Below are 22,033 nucleotides of genomic sequence, written 5' to 3' on the forward strand. Positions count from 1 at the left end.
GGTTCCAACAACGATATGTGGTTGCGAGGCGTTGGCTATAGATAGAGTTGTGCGGAGGAGGATGGATGTGCTGGAACTGAGATGTTTGAGGACAATATGTGGTGTGAGGTGGTTTGATCAAATAAGTAATGAAAGGGTAAGAGAGATGTGTGGTAATAAAAAGAGTGTGGTTGAGAGAGCAGAAGAGGGTGTTTTGAAATGGTTTGGTCAAATGGAGAGAATGAGTGAGGAAAGATTGACCAAGACGATATATGTGTCAGAGGTGGAGGGAACGAAGAGAAGTGGGAGACCAAATTGGAGGTGGAAAGATGGAGTGAAAAAGATTTTGAGTGATTGGGGCCTGAACATGCAGGAGGGTGAAAGGCGTGCAAGGAATAGAGTGGATTGGAATGATGTGGTATACCGGGGTCGACGTGCTGTCAATGGATTGAACCAGGGCATGTGAAGCGTCTGGGGTAAACCATGGAAAGTTCTGTGGGGCCTGGATGTGGAAAGGGAGCTGTGGTTTCAGTGCATTATACATGACAACTAGAGACTGAGTGTGAACAAATGTGGCCTTTGTTGCCTTTTCCTAGCGCTACCTCATGCACATGCGGTTGGAGGGGGGTAGTTATTTCATGTGTGGCGAGGTGGCGATGGAAATGAATAAGGGCAAACAGTATGAATTATGTACATGTGTATATATGTATATGTCTGTGTGTGTGTATATATATGTATAAGTTGAGATGTATAGGTATGTATATGTGTGTGTGTGGACGTGTATGTATATACATGTGTATGTGGATGGGTTGGGCCATTCTTTTGTCTGTTTCCTTGTGCTACCTTGCGGACGCGAGAGAAAGCGACAAAGTATAATGAATATAAATAAACGTGTATTCCTACAAGTCTATGGGGAAATGAAACATGATAAGTTCCCAAGTGCACTTTCATGTAATACTTACATCATCAGGGAAGATACAAGAGAAAAATATGTCAGCTGATATACAACAAAGAGACAGCTAGGATGCCATTTGGTAAACAAGTGACTGTCCAAATGGGGATCGGGTGTGTCCAAGACAGACGAAGAGTGTATCATACTTATAAGGACCAGAAGAGGTATTGTTTACAAATTCTATCAATAATAAAGCTATCCAATATGTATAGACCTTCACTAATATCAAGGTTATAATTCTTTGTATAATTAATAATAGAAGCTTCAATAACATTTCTCGTAGTACTGGAGTTAGTCTTAATAACTGAGATGGCATTGCTCCAGTCAATACAATGCTCATAGTTTTTAATGTGATTAAATAAGGCATTTCATTCTTGTTCTGTTATTATACTACATTCATGTTGCTAAATAAGGCATTTCATTCTTGTTCTGTTATTATACTATATTCATGTTGCTAAAGTCTAACAGAAAGAGCCTTACCAGTCTGCCCAACATAAAACTTATCACAATTTCTACATGGCACTTTATAGATGCATCCAGAACTTTCTGGTGAGTTCCTGATTAAGATATTCTTTATAGTAGTATTGTTGCTGAAGGCAACATTTACATTAAAGGATTTAAGCAACATGGGAAGTAAAGTAAAATTATCATTAAAAGGGAGAACTATAAGATTCTTTGTGTCAATGGGAGGTGTGGGTTCATCTCTATAAAATGATTTCTTTGCTAACTTAAGGGATTTATCAATGAAAGATCTAGGGTGTATATGAGTGGATGGGCCATTCTTCATCTGTTTCCTGGCACTATCCCGCTGATGCAGGAGACAGCAATCAAGTATAATAAAATAAATAAATAAATCAGTGATCAACAAACTTGCTTTGTAAAGTTGGTATGAGACTTATTATTTTGTACACATACAGCATTTTACAAACAATTGAACATAAAAATATGTATGACCAAAAATAGCATTACATATCTAAAACTACTGTAAACATCTACATGCTAACAACAGTACCCATCTCAACAAATTCGCAGTAGTGATTATGTTGGATTAAGGTTTTCCAATTGGTGTGTATTTTATTACAAAGTAGCTGTTTACAAACAAAACCACGTTCCCTCTACTTCAGACACATATATCCTCTTCATAAACCTTTCCTCACTCATTCTCTTCATATGTCCAAACCATTTCAGCAAATCCTTTTCTGCTCTCTCAACCACACTTTTTTTATTACCACACATCTCTCTTACCCTTACATTACTTAAATCAACTCACACCATGTACTGTCCTTAAACATTTCATTTCCATCACATCCACTCTCCTCTGCACACCCTTACCTATAGCCTATGCATTTCATCCATAAAATATCATTGGTTTACTATTCCATCAAACATTCCCATTTTTGCCCTCCTGTTCTCTATTTCCAAACATTCTTCTGTGCTCCCAGAACCTTAACCCACTCCTGTATCCTATGACTCACTTCTGCTTCCAGGCTCCATTCACAGCCATTTCCACTTCCAGATATCTGAAACACTTCACTTTCTCCACTTTTTCTCCATTTACACTGAAACCCCAACTAACATGTCCCTTGAACCAGCTGAAACTAATAAACTCACTTTTATTCATATTCACTCCCAGCTTTCACCTTTCACACTCTTCCAAACTCAGCCACCAACTTCTTCAGTTTCTTGCTCGAATCTGCCTCCAGTGCTGTATCATCAGCAAATAAATGAAGGCTGTATCATCAGCAAATAACACCTAACTTACTTCCCAAACCCTCTCATCACCTACAGACTGCATACTCGCCAAGGCTCGCCATACCTCTCCAAGGCTCTCGCACTGACCTCTCTCACCATCCCATCTATAAACAAATTGAACAACCATGGTAACATCACACACCCCTGCTGCACACCAACCTTCGCTTGGAAGTATTCACTCTCTTCTCTTCCTACTCTCATACAAACTTTGCATCCTTAATAAAAACTTCTCTGCTTCTAGCAGCTTTCCTCCCACATTGTATATTTTTAAGACCTTCTACAAAGCATCTCAATCAATCCTATCATGTGTATTCTCTAGATACATAAATGCCACATACAAATCTATCTGTTTTTCTAAATATTTCTCACATTATTTAAAGCAAACACTTGATCCATACATCCTCAACCAATTCTGAAACCACACTGCTCCTCCACAATCTGATGCTCAGTACATGCCTTCACCCTCTCAATCAACACCCTCCTACACAACTTACCAGGCATACTCAACAAACTCAATCCTTTGTAATATGAACACTCACCTTCATCCCTTTACTTTATACAATGGCACTATACATGCATTTTGCCAATCCTCGGTACCTCAACACAACCCATACATACATTGCATATCCTTAACAACTGATCAACAACACAGTCACTCCTTTTCCTAAAAATTTAACAGCAATACCATCCACTATGGTCATCTTGCAGCATTTTTGCTTATGCAAGGCTTTCACCACCTCTTCTCTCTTTACAAAACCACTCTTTGTCAGTACTTGTTTTTTCCTAATGCTCCAACATTTGCTCTTTTTCCATTTTTTCTCTACCCGATTTTTGTTTTCTTGTCCACTTTCTCTACTATCTTTTTTCCTATTTTCCTCCTATTCACCCACTATTTTCTGCCTCCTGGTATCTTCATTTGTACAAAAAGAATTTTTAATTGATATCAACCCTACAACTAGTCCTCATGTTCTCTCACAAAAAAGTTCTGTCGGTATTTATGTTACTGTCTTTTAAAGCATCATTCCAATTCATATTTGTCATTATACTGTAAATCTCAATCTAAATCTCATTCTATTTTATCTTGTCATTTTAATGTATAAAGCTTGTTCCATTTCATCATGTGGAAATCATGGGTCAAGCCACTTAAATTGCAAACATCCTCTACTACTCTCTCATTTTCATATTTATCCATTTGCATATTTATCCCTGGGGATAGGGAAGAGAGAGTACTACTCATGTATCTCCTGTGTCAAAAATGATGACTACAAGGGATGGGAATGAGGAGCTAAAACCCTCCCTATTTTATCATAACTTTTCAAAGGAAGGAATAGAGGAAGGAGCAAGATAAGAATTTTTCCACTAAAACTCATTCATTTGTTCCTGGTTCTACCTTGCTAAGGTATGAAACAGCAAACAAGTTTGACAGAAAGAAAAAAATGTTCATTATATGCAGTTGCTTCCAGAACATTATGCTCTGATAAGGTTGTTTATTATTCTAGAAGTACCATATTTGCAAAAAGGATAACTGTATAATTTCCTCTTGTCAGCATGTGGTCTACCTTTACTAAGCCAAATGGCTTGGTAAAGGTAAACTATTATTTTAATTACTCTTCAATCTCCCTTCATCTGTTTATCCATTCTTCATAGTTTCATACTTCAATCTACTACACCTATAATCTGCTCCTCATTCTTACCATTCTATAAAATGGAAGTTGAAATCACCAAACCATATCACTATTGGTTCAAGTTTATCTGGACTTTTCATTATCTCTCCTGTTTTCGATAAAATTTCTTTCAATTCTTCTAGCTTAGTTTCAAGTGGTAAGTACTTCACTGTCTTAGTGGTTAGTTTTTCTCCACTGACATAAATTCTGTTTCCACTGTAGATGAAGTTTTAAATAAAATTTCCAACCATTCACAAATAAGAGTCAAACTTCAAGATTTACCCTAACTGAATGTTAAAATCCTTCTCTTTAACATTAATTTTCATTGTTGTTAAAAGCAAACAGCAAAAACTGGATATGCTAGAGATAGGTTAAAAGATAGAAGGACTGAGTTGTAAGATTGTTTGGGTATATGGAATGAATGGCCATAAAGGCATATTAAAAGTGTTCAATAAAGGAAGACTGTAAGGGAAGAGGAAAACTGAGAGTGAACTCAAAGGACAGTGAGGGATTAAGTGAGTGAAAACTGTTACCATGGACTGTCCTGACCTTGAAAAAGTAAGGATGAATGGAAGGGACTACATGAGTTACAGTGCTGAGCAATGGATGATGGTGCACTATGTGAGTTATGATGCCGAGCAATGGATGATGGTGCACTAAATGTAGAACGATAAAACACTATCAACCATGGAACGGCTACACAAAAGTAGCAAAAGGTTTCATGATCGTGAAGACAAAAAATATCATCTTAAAACCATTTATAATGAAACTCTTTTCTCAGTAAAGGGACTGTTAGCCTGCATGGATTCATTGAGTCTCAAATCCTACATAATTTAGCATGAAACAATTTTGTATACTATATCAAAATAATATCATGGGTTCTACAGGTTAGAATGACACCCCACAATTCTAACATATCATGTACAGTCAAACATGATAATTTAATTCCTAATCAAAAAAAGAAAAAAAAAGCAGGCCTCATTTCAACAAACTTAGCGATATATGACTGAATAAAATCATGTGTCAAGGATGCTACTCCTAAACTGTGTGGAATAAAAGTATGCATAATTTCACTGTGCATTATCATAAAGAAACTGTTAATATCTATTTACTATCACATATACAAAGGAAGCTTGGATCTTTATGTACATACCTGGATCATAACCTTCATGTAAGGGATTAACCTTCTTCCTACTCATTTTACTAGAAAATCGTTTAGCTTCTCGCTGATCTGCAACTAATATGGGATTCCTTCCATGTTTTCCACCTTTAGGAGCAGGCAAGGAGTACTGCCAAAGCAAAAAAAGTAGTTAAAATATTTCAGTTATATCTGTCCTTAAATATTTCAAGCTATTTTGTGCAGTATACTATTATTATTATTACCATTATACATAATTGCTGTTTCCTGCGTCAATGAGGTAGAGCCAGGAAACAGACGAAGAATGGCACATCCACTCATACACACACACACACATATATATATTTATTCATTCATTTATCATACTTTGTCGCTGTCTCCAGCATAAGCGAGGTAGCGCAAGGAAACAGACGAAAGAATGGCCCAACCCACCCACATACACATGTATATACATACACATCCACACACGCACATATACATACCTATAAATCTTAACATATACATATATATACACACACAGATATTTTTTTTTTATTATTATACTTTGTCGCTGTCTCCCGCGTTTGCGAGGTAGCGCAAGGAAACAGACGAAAGAAATGGCCCAACCCCCCCCATACACATGTATATACATACGTCCACACATGCAAATATACATACCTACACAGCTTTCCATGGCTTACCCCAGACGCTTCACATGCCCTGCTTCAATCCACTGACAGCACGTCAACCCCGGTATACCACATCGCTCCAATTCACTCTATTCCTTGCCCTCCTTTCACCCTCCTGCATGTTCAGGCCCCGATCACACAAAATCTTTTTCACTCCATCTTTCCACCTCCAATTTGGTCTCCCTCTTCTCCTTGTTCCCTCCACCTCCGACACATATATCCTCTTGGTCAATCTTTCCTCACTCATCCTCTCCATGTGCCCAAACCACTTCAAAACACCCTCTTCTGCTCTCTCAACCACGCTCTTTCTATTTCCACACATCTCTCTTACCCTTACGTTATTCACTCGATCAAACCACCTCACACCACACATTGTCCTCAAACATCTCATTTCCAGCACATCCATCCTCCTGCGCACAACTCTATCCATAGCCCACGCCTCGCAACCATACAACATTGTTGGAACCACTATTCCTTCAAACATACCCATTTTTGCTTTCCGAGATAATGTTCTCGACTTCCACACATTCTTCAAGGCCCCCAGGATTTTCGCCCGCTCCCCCACCCTATGATCCACTTCCGCTTCCATGGTTCCATCCGCTGCCAGATCCACTCCCAGATATCTAAAACACTTCACTTCCTCCAGTTTTTCTCCATTCAAACTCACCTCCCAATTGACTTGACCCTCAACCCTACTGTACCTAATAACCTTGCTCTTATTCACATTTACTCTTAACTTTCTTCTTCCACACACTTTTCCAAACTCAGTCACCAGCTTCTGCAGTTTCTCACATGAATCAGCCACCAGCGCTGTATCATCAGCGAACAACAACTGACTCACTTCCCAAGCTCTCTCATCCCCAACAGACTTCATACTTGCCCCTCTTTCCAAAACTCTTGCATTTACCTCCCTAACAACCCCATCCATAAACAAATTAAACAACCATGGAGACATCACACACCCCTGCCGCAAACCTACATTCACTGAGAACCAATCACTTTCCTCTCTTCCTACACGTACACATGCCTTACATCCTCGATAAAAACTTTTCACTGCTTCTAACAACTTTCCTCCCACACCATATATTCTTAATACCTTCCACAGAGCATCTCTATCAACTCTATCATATGGCTTCTCCAGATCCATAAATGCTACATACAAATCCATTTGCTTTTCTAAGTATTTCTCACATACATTCTTCAAAGCAAACACCTGATCCACACATCCTCTACCACTTCTGAAACCACACTGCTCTTCCCCAATCTGATGCTCTGTACATGCCTTCACCCTCTCAATCAATACCCTCCCATATAATTTACCAGGAATACTCAACAAACTTATACCTCTGTAATTTGAGCACAGATATATATATATATATATATATATATATATATATATATATATATATATATATATATATATATATATACTCATTTACATAATTCACTCTGTCTGCACTTATTCATTCCCATCACCACCCTACCACTCTTGAAATGAAAACCCCCTTCACCCGTATGTGCGCAAGGTAGCGCTAGGAAAAGACAACAAAGGCCACATTCTTTCACACTCAGTCTCTAGCTGTCATGTATAATGCACCAACACCACGGTTCCCTTTCCGCATCCAGCCCCACAAAACTTTCCATGGTTTACCCCAGATGCTTCACATGCCCTGGTTCAATCCATTGACAGCACGTCGACCCCAGTATACCACACTGTTCCAATTCACTCTATTCCTTGAACGCCTTTCACCCTCCTGCATGTTCAGGCCCCGATCACTCAAAATCTTTTTCACTCTACCTTTCCACCTCCAATTTGGTCTCCCACTTATCCTCGTTCCCTCCACCCCTGACACACATATCCTCTTTGTCAATCTTTCCTCACTCATTCTCTCTATGTGATCAAACCATTTCAAAACACCCTCGTCTGCTCTCTCAACCACACTCTTTTTATTACCGCACATCTCTCTTACCCTTTCATTACTTACTCGATCAAACCACCTCATACCACATATTGTCCTCAAACATCTCTTTTCCAGCACATCCACCCTCCTCTGCACAACTTTATCTATAGCCCATGCGTGGGCTATATATATATATAAATATATATTTATATATATATATATATATATATATATTTTTTTTTTTTTTCATACTATTCGCCATTTCCCGAGATAGCGAGGTAGCGTTAAGAACAGAGGACTGGGCCTTTGAGGGAATATCCTCACCTGGCCCTCTTCTCTGTTCATTCTTTTGGAAAAAAAAAAAAAAAAAAAAAAAAAAAAAAAAACGAGAGGGGAGGATTTCCAGCCCCCCGCTCCCTCCCCTTTTAGTCGCCTTCTACGACACGCAGGGAATACGCTGGTGGCGGATTCATGTGAGAAACTGCAGAAGCTGGTGACGGAGTTTGGTAAAGTGTGTGGAAGAAGAAAGTTAAGAGTAAATGTGAATAAGAGCAAGGTTATTAGGTACAGTAGGGTTGAGGGTCAAGTCAATTGGGAGGTGAGTTTAAATGGTGAAAAACTGGAGGAAGTGAAGTGTTTTAGATATCTGGGAGTGGATCTGTCAGCGGATGGAACCATGGAAGCGGAAGTGGATCATAGGGTGGGGGAGGGGGCGAAAATTTTGGGAGCCTTGAAAAATGTGTGGAAGTCGAGAACATTATCCCGGAAAGCAAAAATGGGTATGTTTGAAGGAATAGTAGTTCCAACAATGTTGTATGGTTGCGAGGCGTGGGCTATGGATAGAGTTGTGCGCAGGAGGATGGATGTGCTGCAAATGAGATGTTTGAGGACAATGTGTGGTGTGAGGTGGTTTGATCGAGTAAGTAACGTAAGGGTAAGAGAGATGTGTGGAAATAAAAAGAGCGTGGTTGAGAGAGCAGAAGAGGGTGTTTTGAAATGGTTTGGGCACATGGAGAGAATGAGTGAGGAAAGATTGACCAAGAGGATATATGTGTCGGAGGTGGAGGGAACGAGGAGAAGAGGGAGACCAAATTGGAGGTGGAAAGATGGAGTGAAAAGGATTTTGTGTGATCGGGGCCTGAACATGCAGGAGGGTGAAAGGAGGGCAAGGAATAGAGTGAATTGGAGCGATGTGGTATACAGGGGTTGACGTGCTGTCAGTGGATTGAATCAAGGCATGTGAAGCGTCCGGGGTAAACCATGGAAAGCTGTGTAGGTATGTATATTTCCGTGTGTGGACGTGTGTATGTACATGTGTATGGGGGGGGTTGGGCCATTTCTTTCGTCTGTTTCCTTGCGCTACCTCGCAAACGCGGGAGACAGCGAAAAAGTATAAAAAAAAAGAAAAAAAAAAAAAAATATATATATATATATATATATATATATATATATATATATATATCCCTGGGGATAGGGGAGAAAGAATACTTCCCACGTATTCCCTGCGTGTCGTAGAAGGCGACTAAAAGGGGAGGGAGCGGGGGGCTGGAAATCCTCCCCTCTCGTTTTTTTTTTTATTTTCCAAAAGAAGGAACAGAGAACGAGGCCAGGTGAGGATATTCCCTCAGAGGCCCAGTCCTCTGTTCTTAACGCTACCTTGCTAACGCGGGAAATGGCAAATAGTATGAAAGAAGAAGAAAAGATATATATATATATTATATATTATATATATATTATATATATATTATATATTCTTTCTCCCCTATCCCCAGGGATAATATATATATATATATATATATATATATTATATATATATATATATATATATATATATATATATATATATATATATATATATATATATATATATTATCCCTGGGGATAGTGGAGAAAGAATACTTCCCACGTATTCCCTGCGTGTCGTAGAAGGCGACTAAAAGGGAAGGGAGCGGGGGGCTGGAAATCCTCTCCTCTCGTTTTTCTTTTTTTTTTTTTCCAAAAGAAGGAAGAGAGAAGGGGGTCAGGTGAGGATATTCCCTCAAAGGCCCAGTCCTCTGTTCTTAGCGCTACCTCGCTATCGCGGGAAATGGCAAATAGTATGAAAGAATGTATGTGAGAAATACTTAGAAAAGCAAATGGATTTGTATGTAGCATTTATGGATCTGGAGAAGGCATATGATAGAGTTGATAGAGATGCTCTGTGGAAGGTATTAAGAATATATGGTGTGGGAGGAAAGTTGTTAGAAGCAGTGAAAAGTTTTTATCGAGGATGTAAGGCATGTGTACGTGTAGGAAGAGAGGAAAGTGATTGGTTCTCAGTGAATGTAGGTTTGCGGCAGGGGTGTGTGATGTCTCCATGGTTGTTTAATTTGTTTATGGATGGGGTTGTTAGGGAGGTAAATGCAAGAGTTTTGGAAAGAGGGGCAAGTATGAAGTCTGTTGGGGATGAGAGAGCTTGGGAAGTGAGTCAGTTGTTGTTCGCTGATGATACAGCGCTGGTGGCTGATTCATGTGAGAAACTGCAGAAGCTGGTGACTGAGTTTGGAAAAGTGTGTGGAAGAAGAAAGTTAAGAGTAAATGTGAATAAGAGCAAGGTTATTAGGTACAGTAGGGTTGAGGGTCAAGTCAATTGGGAGGTGAGTTTGAATGGAGAAAAACTGGAGGAAGTGAAGTGTTTTAGATATCTGGGAGTGGATCTGGCAGCGGATGGAACCATGGAAGCGGAAGTGGATCATAGGGTGGGGGAGGGGGCTAAAATCCTGGGGGCCTTGAAGAATGTGTGGAAGTCGAGAACATTATCTCGGAAAGCAAAAATGGGTATGTTTGAAGGAATAGTGGTTCCAACAATGTTGTATGGTTGCGAGGCGTGGGCTATGGATAGAGTTGTGCGCAGGAGGATGGATGTGCTGGAAATGAGATGTTTGAGGACAATGTGTGGTGTGAGGTGGTTTGATCGAGTGAGTAACGTAAGGGTAAGAGAGATGTGTGGAAATAAAAAGAGCGTGGTTGAGAGAGCAGAAGAGGGTGTTTTGAAGTGGTTTGGGCACATGGAGAGGATGAGTGAGGAAAGATTGACCAAGAGGATATATGTGTCGGAGGTGGAGGGAACAAGGAGAAGAGGGAGACCAAATTGGAGGTGGAAAGATGGAGTGAAAAAGATTTTGTGTGATCGGGGCCTGAACATGCAGGAGGGTGAAAGGAGGGCAAGGAATAGAGTGAATTGGAGCGATGTGGTATACCGGGGTTGACGTGCTGTCAGTGGATTGAAGCAGGGCATGTGAAGCGTCTGGGGTAAACCATGGAAAGCTGTGTAGGTATGTATATTTGCGTGTGTGGACGTATGTATATACATGTGTATGGGGGGGGGGGGTTGGGCCATTTCTTTCGTCTGCTTCCTTGCACTACCTCGCAAACGCGGGAGACAGTGACAAAGTATAATAAAAAAAAATAAAATAAAAATATATATATATATATATATATATATATATATATATATATATATATATATATATTTTTTTTTTTTCATACTATTCACCATTTCCCGCATTAGCAAGGTAGCGTTAAGAACAGAGGACTGGGCCTTAGAGGGAATATCCTCACCTGGCCCCCTTCTCTGTTCCTTCTTTTGGAAAATTGAAAAAAAAAAAAAAATGAGAGGGGAGGATTTCCAGCCCGCCGCTCCCTTCCCTTTTAGTCGCCTTCTACGACATGCAGGGAATACGTGGGAAGTATTCTTTCTCCCCTATCCCCATATATATATATATATATATATATATATATATATATATATATTTTTTTTTTTATACTTTGTCGCTGTCTCCCGCGTTTGCGAGGTAGCGCAAGGAAACAGACAAAAGAAATGGCCCAACCCCCCCCCATACACATGTACATACACACGTCCACACACGCAAATATACATACCTACACAGCTTTGCATGGTTTACCCCAGACACTTCACATGCCTTGATTCAATCCACTGACAGCACGTCAACCCCGGTATACCACATCGCTCCAATTCACTCTATTCCTTGCCCTCCTTTCACCCTCCTGCATGTTCAGGCCCCGATCACACAAAATCTTTTTCACTCCATCTTTCCACCTCCAATTTGGTCTCCCTCTTCTCCTTGCTCCCTCCACCTCCGACACATATATCCTCTTGGTCAATCTTTCCTCACTCATCCTCTCCATGTGCCCAAACCACTTCAAAACACCCTCTTCTGCTCTCTCAACCACGCTCTTTTTATTTCCACACATCTCTCTTACCCTTACGTTACTCACTCGATCAAACCACCTCACACCACACATTGTCCTCAAACATCTCATTTCCAGCACATCCATCCTCCTGCGAACAACCCTATCCATAGCCCACGCCTCGCAACCATACAACATTGTTGGAACCACTATTCCTTCAAACATACCCATTTTTGCTTTCTGAGATAATGTTCTCGACTTCCACACATTTTTCAAGGCTCCCTAAAATTTTCGCCCCCTCCCCCACCCTATGATCCACTTCCGCTTCCATGGTTCCATCCGCTGCCAGATCCACTCCCAGATATCTAAAACACTTCACTTCCTCCAGTTTTTCTCCATTCAAACTTACCTCCCAATTGACTTGACCCTCAACCCTACTGTACCTAATAACCTTGCTCTTATTCACATTTACTCTTAACTCTCTTCTTTCACACACTTTACCAAACTCAGTCACCAGCTTCTGCAGTTTCTCACATGAATCAGCCACCAGCGCTGTATCATCAGCGAACAACAACTGACTCACTTCCCAAGCTCTCTCATCCCCAACAGACTTCATACTTGCCCCTCTTTCCAAAACTCTTGCATTTACTTCCCTAACAACCCCATCCATAAACAAATTAAACAACCATGGAGACATCACACACCCCTGCCGCAAACCTACATTCACTGAGAACCAATCACTTTCCTCTCTTCCTACACGTACACATGCCTTACATCCTCGATAAAAACTTTTCACTGCTTCTAACAACTTTCCTCCCACACCATATATTCTTAATACCTTCCACAGAGCATCTCTATCAACTCTATCATATGCCTTCTCCAGATCCATAAATGCTACATACAAATCCATTTGCTTTTCTAAGTATTTTTCACATACATTCTTCAAAGCAAACACCTGATCCACACATCCTCTACCACTTCTGAAACCACACTGCTCTTCCCCAATCTGATGCTCTGTACATGCCTTCACCCTCTCAATCAATACCCTCCCATATAATTTACCAGGAATACTCAACAAACTTATACCTCTGTAATTTGAGCACTCACTCTTATCCCCTTTGCCTTTGTACAATGGCACTATGCACGCATTCCGCCAATCCTCAGGCACCTCACCATGAGTCATACATACATTAAATAACCTTACCAACCAGTCAACAATACAGTCACCCCCTTTTTTAATAAATTCCACTGCAATACCATCCAAACCTGCTGCCTTGCCGGCTTTCATCTTCCGCAAAGCCCTCACTACCTCTTCTCTGTTTACCAAATCATTTTCCCTAACCCTCTCACTTTGCACACCACCTCGACCAAAACACCCTATATCTGCCACTCTATCATCAAACACATTCAACAAACCTTCAAAGTACTCACTCCATCTCCTTCTCACATCACCACTACTTGTTATCACCTCCCCATTTGCGCCCTTCACTGCAGTTCCCATTTGCTCCCTTGTCTTACGCACTTTATTTACCTCCTTCCAGAACATCTTTTTATTCTCCCTAAAATTTAATGATACTCTCTCACCCCAACTCTCATTTGCCCTTTTTTTCACCTCTTGCACCTTTCTCTTGACCTCCTGTCTCTTTCTTTTATACATCTCCCACTCAATTGCATTTTTTCCCTGCAAAAATCGTCCAAATGCCTCTCTCTTCTCTTTCACTAATACTCTTACTTCTTCATCCCACCACTCACTACCCTTTCTAATCAACCCACCTCCCACTCTTCTCATGCCACAAGCATCTTTTGCGCAATCCATCACTGATTCCCTAAATACATCCCATTCCTCCCCCACTCCCCTTGCTTCCATTGTTCTCACCTTTTTCCATTCTGTACTCAGTCTCTCCTGGTACTTCCTCACACAGGTCTCCTTCTCAAGCTCACTTACTCTCACCACCCTCTTCACCCCAACATTCACTCTTCTTTTCTGAAAACCCATACAAATCTTCACCTTAGCCTCCACAAGATAATGATCAGACATCCCTCCAGTTGCACCTCTCAGCACATTAACATCCAAAAGTCTCTCTTTTGCACGCCTGTCAATTAACACGTAATCCAATAACGCTCTCTGGCCATCTCTCCTACTTACATAAGTCTTTCTTTTTCTTTCATACTATTCGCCATTTCCCGCGTTAGCAAGGTAGCGTTAAGAACAGAGGACTGGACCTTTGAGGTACTATCCTCACCTGGCCCCCTTCTCTGTTCCTTCTTTTGGAAAATTAAAAAAAAACTGAGAGGGGAGGATTTCCAGCCCCCCGCTCCCTTCCCTTTTAGTCGCCTTCTACAACATGCAGGGAATATGTGGGAAGTATTCTTTCTCCCCTATCCCCAGGGAATTATATATATATATATATATATATATATATATATATATATATATATATATATATTTTTTTTTTTTTTTTTTATACTTTGTCGCTGTCTCCCGCGTTTGCGAGGTAGCGCAAGGAAACAGACGAAAGAAATGGCCCAACCCCCCCCCCCCATACACATGTACATACACACGTCCACACACGCAAATATACATACCTACACAGCTTTCCATGGTTTACCCCAGACGCTTCACATGCCTTGATTCAATCCACTGACAGCACGTCAACCCCTGTATACCACATGACTCCAATTCACTCTATTCCTTGCCCTCCTTTCACCCTCCTGCATGTTCAGGCCCCGATCACACAAAATCTTTTTCACTCCATCTTTCCACCTCCAATTTGGTCTCCCTCTTCTCCTCGTTCCCTCCACCTCCGACACATATATCCTCTTGGTCAATCTCTCCTCACTCATTCTCTCCATGTGCCCAAACCATTTCAAAACACCCTCTTCTGCTCTCTCAACCACGCTCTTTTTATTTCCACACATCTCTCTTACCCTTACGTTACTTACTCGATCAAACCACCTCACACCACACATTGTCCTCAAACATCTCATTTCCAGCACATCCATCCTCCTGCGCACAACTCTATCCATAGCCCACGCCTCGCAACCATACAACATTGTTGGAACCACTATTCCTTCAAACATACCCATTTTTGCTTTCTGAGATAATGTTCTCGACTTCCACACATTCTTCAAGGCCCCCAGAATTTTCGCCCCCTCCCCCACCCTATGATCCACTTCCGCTTCCATGGTTCCATCCGCTGCCAGATCCACTCCCAGATATCTAAAACACTTCACTTCCTCCAGTTTTTTTCCATTCAAACTCACCTCCCAATTGACTTGACCCTCAACCCTACTGTACCTAATAACCTTGCTCTTATTCACATTTACTCTTAACTTTCTTCTTTCACACACTTTACCAAACTCAGTCACCAGCTTCTGCAGTTTCTCACATGAATCAGCCACCAGCGCTGTATCATCAGCGAACAACAACTGACTCACTTCCCAAGCTCTCTCATCCCCAACAGACTTCATACTTGCCCCTCTTTCCAAAACTCTTGCATTTACCTCCCTAACAACCCCATCCATAAACAAATTAAACAACCATGGAGACATCACACACCCCTGCCGCAAACCTACATTCATTGAGAACCAATCACTTTCCTCTCTTCCTACACGTACACATGCCTTACATCCTCGATAAAAACTTTTCACTGCTTCTAACAACTTTCCTCCCACACCATATATTCTTAATACCTTCCACAGAGCATCTCTATCAACTCTATCATATGCCTTCTCCAGATACATAAATGCTACATACAAATCCATTTGCTTTTCTAAGTATTTCTCACATACATTCTTCAAAGCAAACACCTGATCCACACATCCTCTACCACTTCTGAAACCACACTGCTCTTCCCCAATCTGATGCTCTGTACATGCCTTCACCCTCTCAATCAATACCCTCCCATATAATTTACCAGGAATACTCAATAAACTTATACCTCTGTAATTTGAGCACTCACTCTTATCCCCTTTGCCTTTGTACAATGGCACTATGCACGCATTCCGCCAATCCTCAGGCACCTCACCATGAGTCATACATACATTAAATAACCTCACCAACCAGTCAACAATACAGTCACCCCCTTTTTTAATAAATTCCACTGCAATACCATCCAAATCTGCTGCCTTGCCGGCTTTCATCTTCCGCAAAGCTTTCACTACCTCTTCTCTGTTTACCAAATCATTTTCCCTAACCCTCTCACTTTGCACACCACCTCGACCAAAACACCCTATATCTGCCACTCTATCATCAAACACATTCAACAAACCTTCAAAATACTCACTCCATCTCCTTCTCACATCACCACTACTTGTTATCACCTCCCCATTTGCGCCCTTCACTGAAGTTCCCATTTGCTCCCTTGTCTTACGCACTTTATTTACCTCCTTCCAGAACATCTTTTTATTCTCCCTAAAATTTAATGATACTCTCTCACCCCAACTCTCATTTGCCCTTTTTTTCACCTCTTGCACCTTTCTCTTGACCTCCTGTCTCTCTTTTATACATCTCCCACTCAATTGCATTTTTTCCCTGCAAAAATCGTCCAAATGCCTCTCTCTTCTCTTTCACTAATACTCTTACTTCTTCATCCCACCACTCAGGTGAGTAATGTGGCAGTTGAGGGAATTATTGGTATACATGGGGTGTTCAGTGTTGTAAATGGAAATGGTGAAGAGCTTGTAGATTTATGTGCTGAAAAAGGACTGATGATTGGGAATACCTGGTTTAAAAAGCGAGATATACATAAGTATACTTATGTAAGTAGGAGAGATGGCCAGAGAGCGTTATTGGATTACGTGGTAATTGACAGGCGTGCGAAAGAGAGACTTTTGGATGTTAATGTGCTGAGAGGTGCAACTGGAGGGATGTCTGATCATTATCTTGTGGAGGCTAAGGTGAAGATTTGTATGGGTTTTCAGAAAAGAAGAGTGAATGTTGGGGTGAAGAGGGTGGTGAGAGTAAGTGAGCTTGAGAAGGAGACCTGTGTGAGGAAGTACCAGGAGAGACTGAGTACAGAATGGAAAAAGGTGAGAACAATGGAAGCAAGGGGAGTGGGGGAGGAATGGGATGTATTTAGGGAATCAGTGATGGATTGCGCAAAAGATGCTTGTGGCATGAGAAGAGTGGGAGGTGGGTTGATTAGACTTACATAAGTATACTTATGTATATCTCGCTTTTTAAACCAGGTATTCCCAATCATCAGTCCTTTTTCAGCACATAAATCTACAAGCTCTTCACCATTTCCATTTACAACACTGAACACCCCATGTATACCAATTATTCCCTCAACTGCCACATTACTCACCTTTGCATTCAAATCACCCATCACTATAACCCGGTCTCGTGCATCAAAACCACTAACACACTCATTCAGCTGCTCCCAAAACACTTGCCTCTCTTGATCTTTCTTCTCATGCCCAGGTGCATATGCACCAATAATCACCCACCTCTCTCCATCAACTTTCAGTTTTACCCATATTAATCGAGAATTTACTTTCTTACACTCTATCACATACTCCCACAATTCCTGTTTCAGGAGTATTGCTACTCCTTCCCTTGCTCTTGTCCTCTCACTAACCCCTGACTTTACTCCCCAGACATTCCCAAACCACTCTTCCCCTTTACCCTTGAGCTTCGTTTCACTCAGAGCCAAAACATCCAGGTTCCTTTCCTCAAACATACTACCTATCTCTTCTTTTTTTTACATCTTGGTTACATCCACACACATTTAGGCACCCCACTCTGAGCCTTCGAGGAGGATGAGCACTCCGCGCGTGACTCCTTCTTCTGTTTCCCATTTTAGAAAGTTAATACAAGGAGGGGAGGATTTCTGGCCCCCCGCTCCCGTCCCCTCTAGTCGCTTTATACGACACGCGAGGAATACGTGGGAAGTATTCTTTCACCCCTATCCCCAGGGATAATATACACATATATATACATATACACATACACACACATACACATACATACGCACATATACACACACACACACACATACATATATATACATATGAAAAATGTAAGAAACAATTTAGAAAACTGAAACTTCTAGCTTGAAATGAATGAAAAAATTTCAAGCTAGAAGTTTCAGTTTTCTAAATTATATATATATATATATATATATATACATATATATATATATATATATATATTATCCCTGGGGATAGGGGATTAAGAATACTTCCCACGTATTCCCTGCATGTCGTAGAAGGCGACTAAAAGGGGAGGGAGCAGGGGGCTGGAAATCCTCCCCTCTCGTTTTTTTTTTAATTTTCCAAACGAAGGAACAGAGGGGGCCAGGTGAGGATATTCCAAAAAAGGCCCAGTCCTCTGTTCTTAACGCTACCTCGCTAACGCGGGAAATGGCAAATAGTTTAAAAGAAAAAAAAAAGAAGATATATATATATATATATTCCCTGGGGATAGGGGAGAAAGAATACTTCCCACCTATTCCCTGCGTGTCGTAGAAGGCGACTAAAAGGGAAGGGAGCGGGGGACTGGAAATCCTCCCCTTTCTCTCTTTTTTTTTTTTTCCCCCCAAAGGAAGGAACTGAGAAGGGGGCTGGATGAGGGTGTTTCCTCAGAGGCCCAGTCCTCTGTTCTTAACGCTACCTCGCTGACGCGGGAAATGGCGAATAATATGAAAGAAAAAAAGATATATATATATATATATATTTTTTTTCTTTGTCGCTGTCTCCCGCGTCTGCAAGGTAGCGCAAGGAAACAGACGAAAGAAATGGCCCAACCCACCCCCATACACATGTATATACATACGTCCACACACGCAAATATACATACCTACACAGCTTTCCTGGTTTACCCCAAACGCTTCACATGCCCTGATTCAATCCACTGACAGCACGTCAACCCCGGTATACCACATCGATCCAATTCACTCTATTCCTTGCCCTCCTTTCACCCTCCTGCATGTTCAGGCCCCGATCACACAAAATCTTTTTCACTCCATCTTTCCACCTCCAATTTGGTCTCCCACTTCTCCTCATTCCCTCCACCTCCGACACATATATCCTCTTGGTCAATCTTTCCTCACTCATTCTCTCCATGTGCTCAATTTCAAAACACCATCTTCTGCTCTCTCAACCACACTCTTTTTATTTCCACACATCTCTCTTACCCTTACGTTACTTACTCAATCAAACCACCTCACACCACACACTGTGCTCAAACATCTCATTTCCAGCACATCCATCCTCCTGCACACAACTCTATCCATAGCCCACGCCTCGCAACCATACAACGTTGTTGGAACCACTATTCCTTCAAACATACCCATTTTTGCTTTCCGAGATAATGTTCTCGACTTCCACACATTCTTCAAGGCTCCCAGGATTTTCGCCCCCTCCTCCACCCTATGATCCACTTCCGCTTCCATGGTTCCATCCGCTGCCAGAGCGACTCCCAGATATCTAAAACACTTTACTTCCTCCAGTTTTTCTCCATTCAAACTTACCTCCCAATTGACTTAACCCTCAACCCTACTGTACCTAATAATCTTGCGCTTATTCACATTTACTCTTAACTTTCTTCTTTCACACACTTTACCAAACTCAGTCACCAGCTTCTGCAGTTTCTCACATGAATCAGCCACCAGCGCTGTATCATCAGCGAACAACAACTGACTCACTTCCCAAGCTCTCTCATCCCCAACAGACTTCATACTTGCCCCTCTTTCCAAAACTCTTGCATTTACCTCCCTAACAACCCCATCCATAAACAAATTAAACAACCATGGAGACATCACACACCCCTGCCACAAACCTACATTCACTGAGAACCAATCACTTTCCTCTCTTCCTACACGTACACATGCCTTACATCCTTGATAAAAACTTTTCACTGCTTCTAACAACTTGCCTCCCACACCATATATTCTTAATACCTTCCACAGAGCATCTCTATCAACTCTATCATATGCCTTCTCCAGATCCATAAATGCTACATACAAATCCATTTGCTTTTCTCAGTATTTCTCACATACATTCTTCAAAGCAAACACCTGATCCACACATCCTCTACCACTTCTGAAACCACACTGCTCTTCCCCAATCTGATGCTCTGTACATGCCTTCCCCCTCTCAATCAATACCCTCCTATATGATTTACCAGGAATACTCAACAAACTTATACCTCTGTAATTTGAGCACTCACTCTTATCCCCTTTGCCTTTGTACAATGGCACAATGCACGCATTCCGCCAATCCTCAGGCACCTCACCATGAGTCATACATACATTAGATAACCTTACCAACCAGTCAACAATACAGTCACCCCCTCTTTTAATAAATTCCATTGCAATACCATCCAAACCTGCTACCTGGCCGGCTTTCATCTTCCGCAAAGCTTTTACTACCTCTTCTCTGTTTACCAAATCATTTTCCCCAACCCTCTCACTTTGCACACCACCTCGACCAAGACACCCTATATCTGCCACTCTATCATCAAACACATTCAACAAACCTTCAAAATACTCACTCCATCTCCTTCTCACATCACCACTACTTGTTATCACCTCCCCATTAGCGCCCTTCACTGAAGTTCCCATTTGCTCCCTTGTCTTATGCGCTTCATTTACCTCCTTCCAGAACATCTTTTTATTCTCCCTAAAATTTAATGATACTCTCTCACCCCAACTCTCATTTGACCTCTTTTTCACGTCTTGCACCTTTCTCTTGACCTCCTGTCTCTTTCTTTTATACATCTATATATATATATATATATATATATATATATATATATATATATATATATATATATATATATATATATATATAAGAAAGAGACAGGAGGTCAAGAGAAAGGTGCAAGAGGTGAAAAAAGGGCAAATGAGAGTTGGGGTGAGAGAGTATCATTAAATTTTAGGGAGAATAAAAAGATGTTCTGGAAGGAGGTAAATAAAGTGCGTAAGACAAGGGAGCAAATGGGAACTTCAGTGAAGGGCGCAAATGGGGAGGTGATAACAAGTAGTGGTGATGTGAGGAGATGGAGTGAGTATTTTGAAGGTTTGTTGAATGTGTTCGATGATAGAGTGGCAGATATAGGGTGTTTTGGTCGAGGTGGTGTGCAAAGTGAGAGGGTTAGGGAAAATGATTTGGTAAACAGAGAAGAGGTAGTGAAAGCTTTGCGGAAGATGAAAGCCGGCAAGGCAGCAGGTTTGCATGGTATTGCAGTGGAATTTATTAAAAAAGGGGGTGACTGTATTGTTGACTGGTTGGTAAGGTTATTTAATGTATGTATGACTCATGGTGAGGTGCCTGAGGATTGGCGGAATGCGTGCATAGTGCCATTGTACAAAGGCAAAGGGGATAAGAGTGAGTGCTCAAATTACAGAGGTATAAGTTTGTTGAGTATTCCTGGAAAATTATATGGGAGGGTATTGATTGAGAGGGTGAAGGCATGTACAGAGCATCAGATTGGGGAAGAGCAGTGTGGTTTCAGAAGTGGTAGAGGATGTGTGGATCAGGAGTTTGCTTTGAAGAATGTATGTGAGAAATACTTAGAAAAGCAAATGGATTTGTATGTAGCATTTATGGATCTGGAGAAGGCATATGATAGAGTTGATAGAGATGCTCTGTGGAAGGTATTAAGAATATATGGTGTGGGAGGCAAGTTGTTAGAAGCAGTGAAAAGTTTCTATCGAGGATGTAAGGCATGTGTACGTGTAGGAAGAGAGGAAAGTGATTGGTTCTCAGTGAATGTAGGTTTGCGGCAGGGGTGTGTGATGTCTCCATGGTTGTTTAATTTGTTTATGGATGGGGTTGTTAGG

General features: G+C 41.1%; 1 protein-coding gene across 1 annotated transcript in view; it reads right to left on the reverse strand.

The window, feature by feature from the left end:
• LOC139765462 (RNA-binding protein NOB1) overlaps positions 1-22,033 on the reverse strand; it is a 249,024-nt gene that overhangs the window by 33,363 nt on the left and 193,628 nt on the right. Inside the window, exon 9 of the mRNA XM_071692836.1 lies at positions 5,501-5,636. Within this exon, the coding sequence (XP_071548937.1) occupies positions 5,501-5,636 (136 nt within the window). The remainder of the gene's footprint in view (positions 1-5,500; positions 5,637-22,033) is intronic.

The sequence above is a fragment of the Panulirus ornatus genome, chromosome 55, assembly GCF_036320965.1.
Source record: "Panulirus ornatus isolate Po-2019 chromosome 55, ASM3632096v1, whole genome shotgun sequence".
Lineage (NCBI taxonomy): Eukaryota > Metazoa > Arthropoda > Malacostraca > Decapoda > Palinuridae > Panulirus > Panulirus ornatus.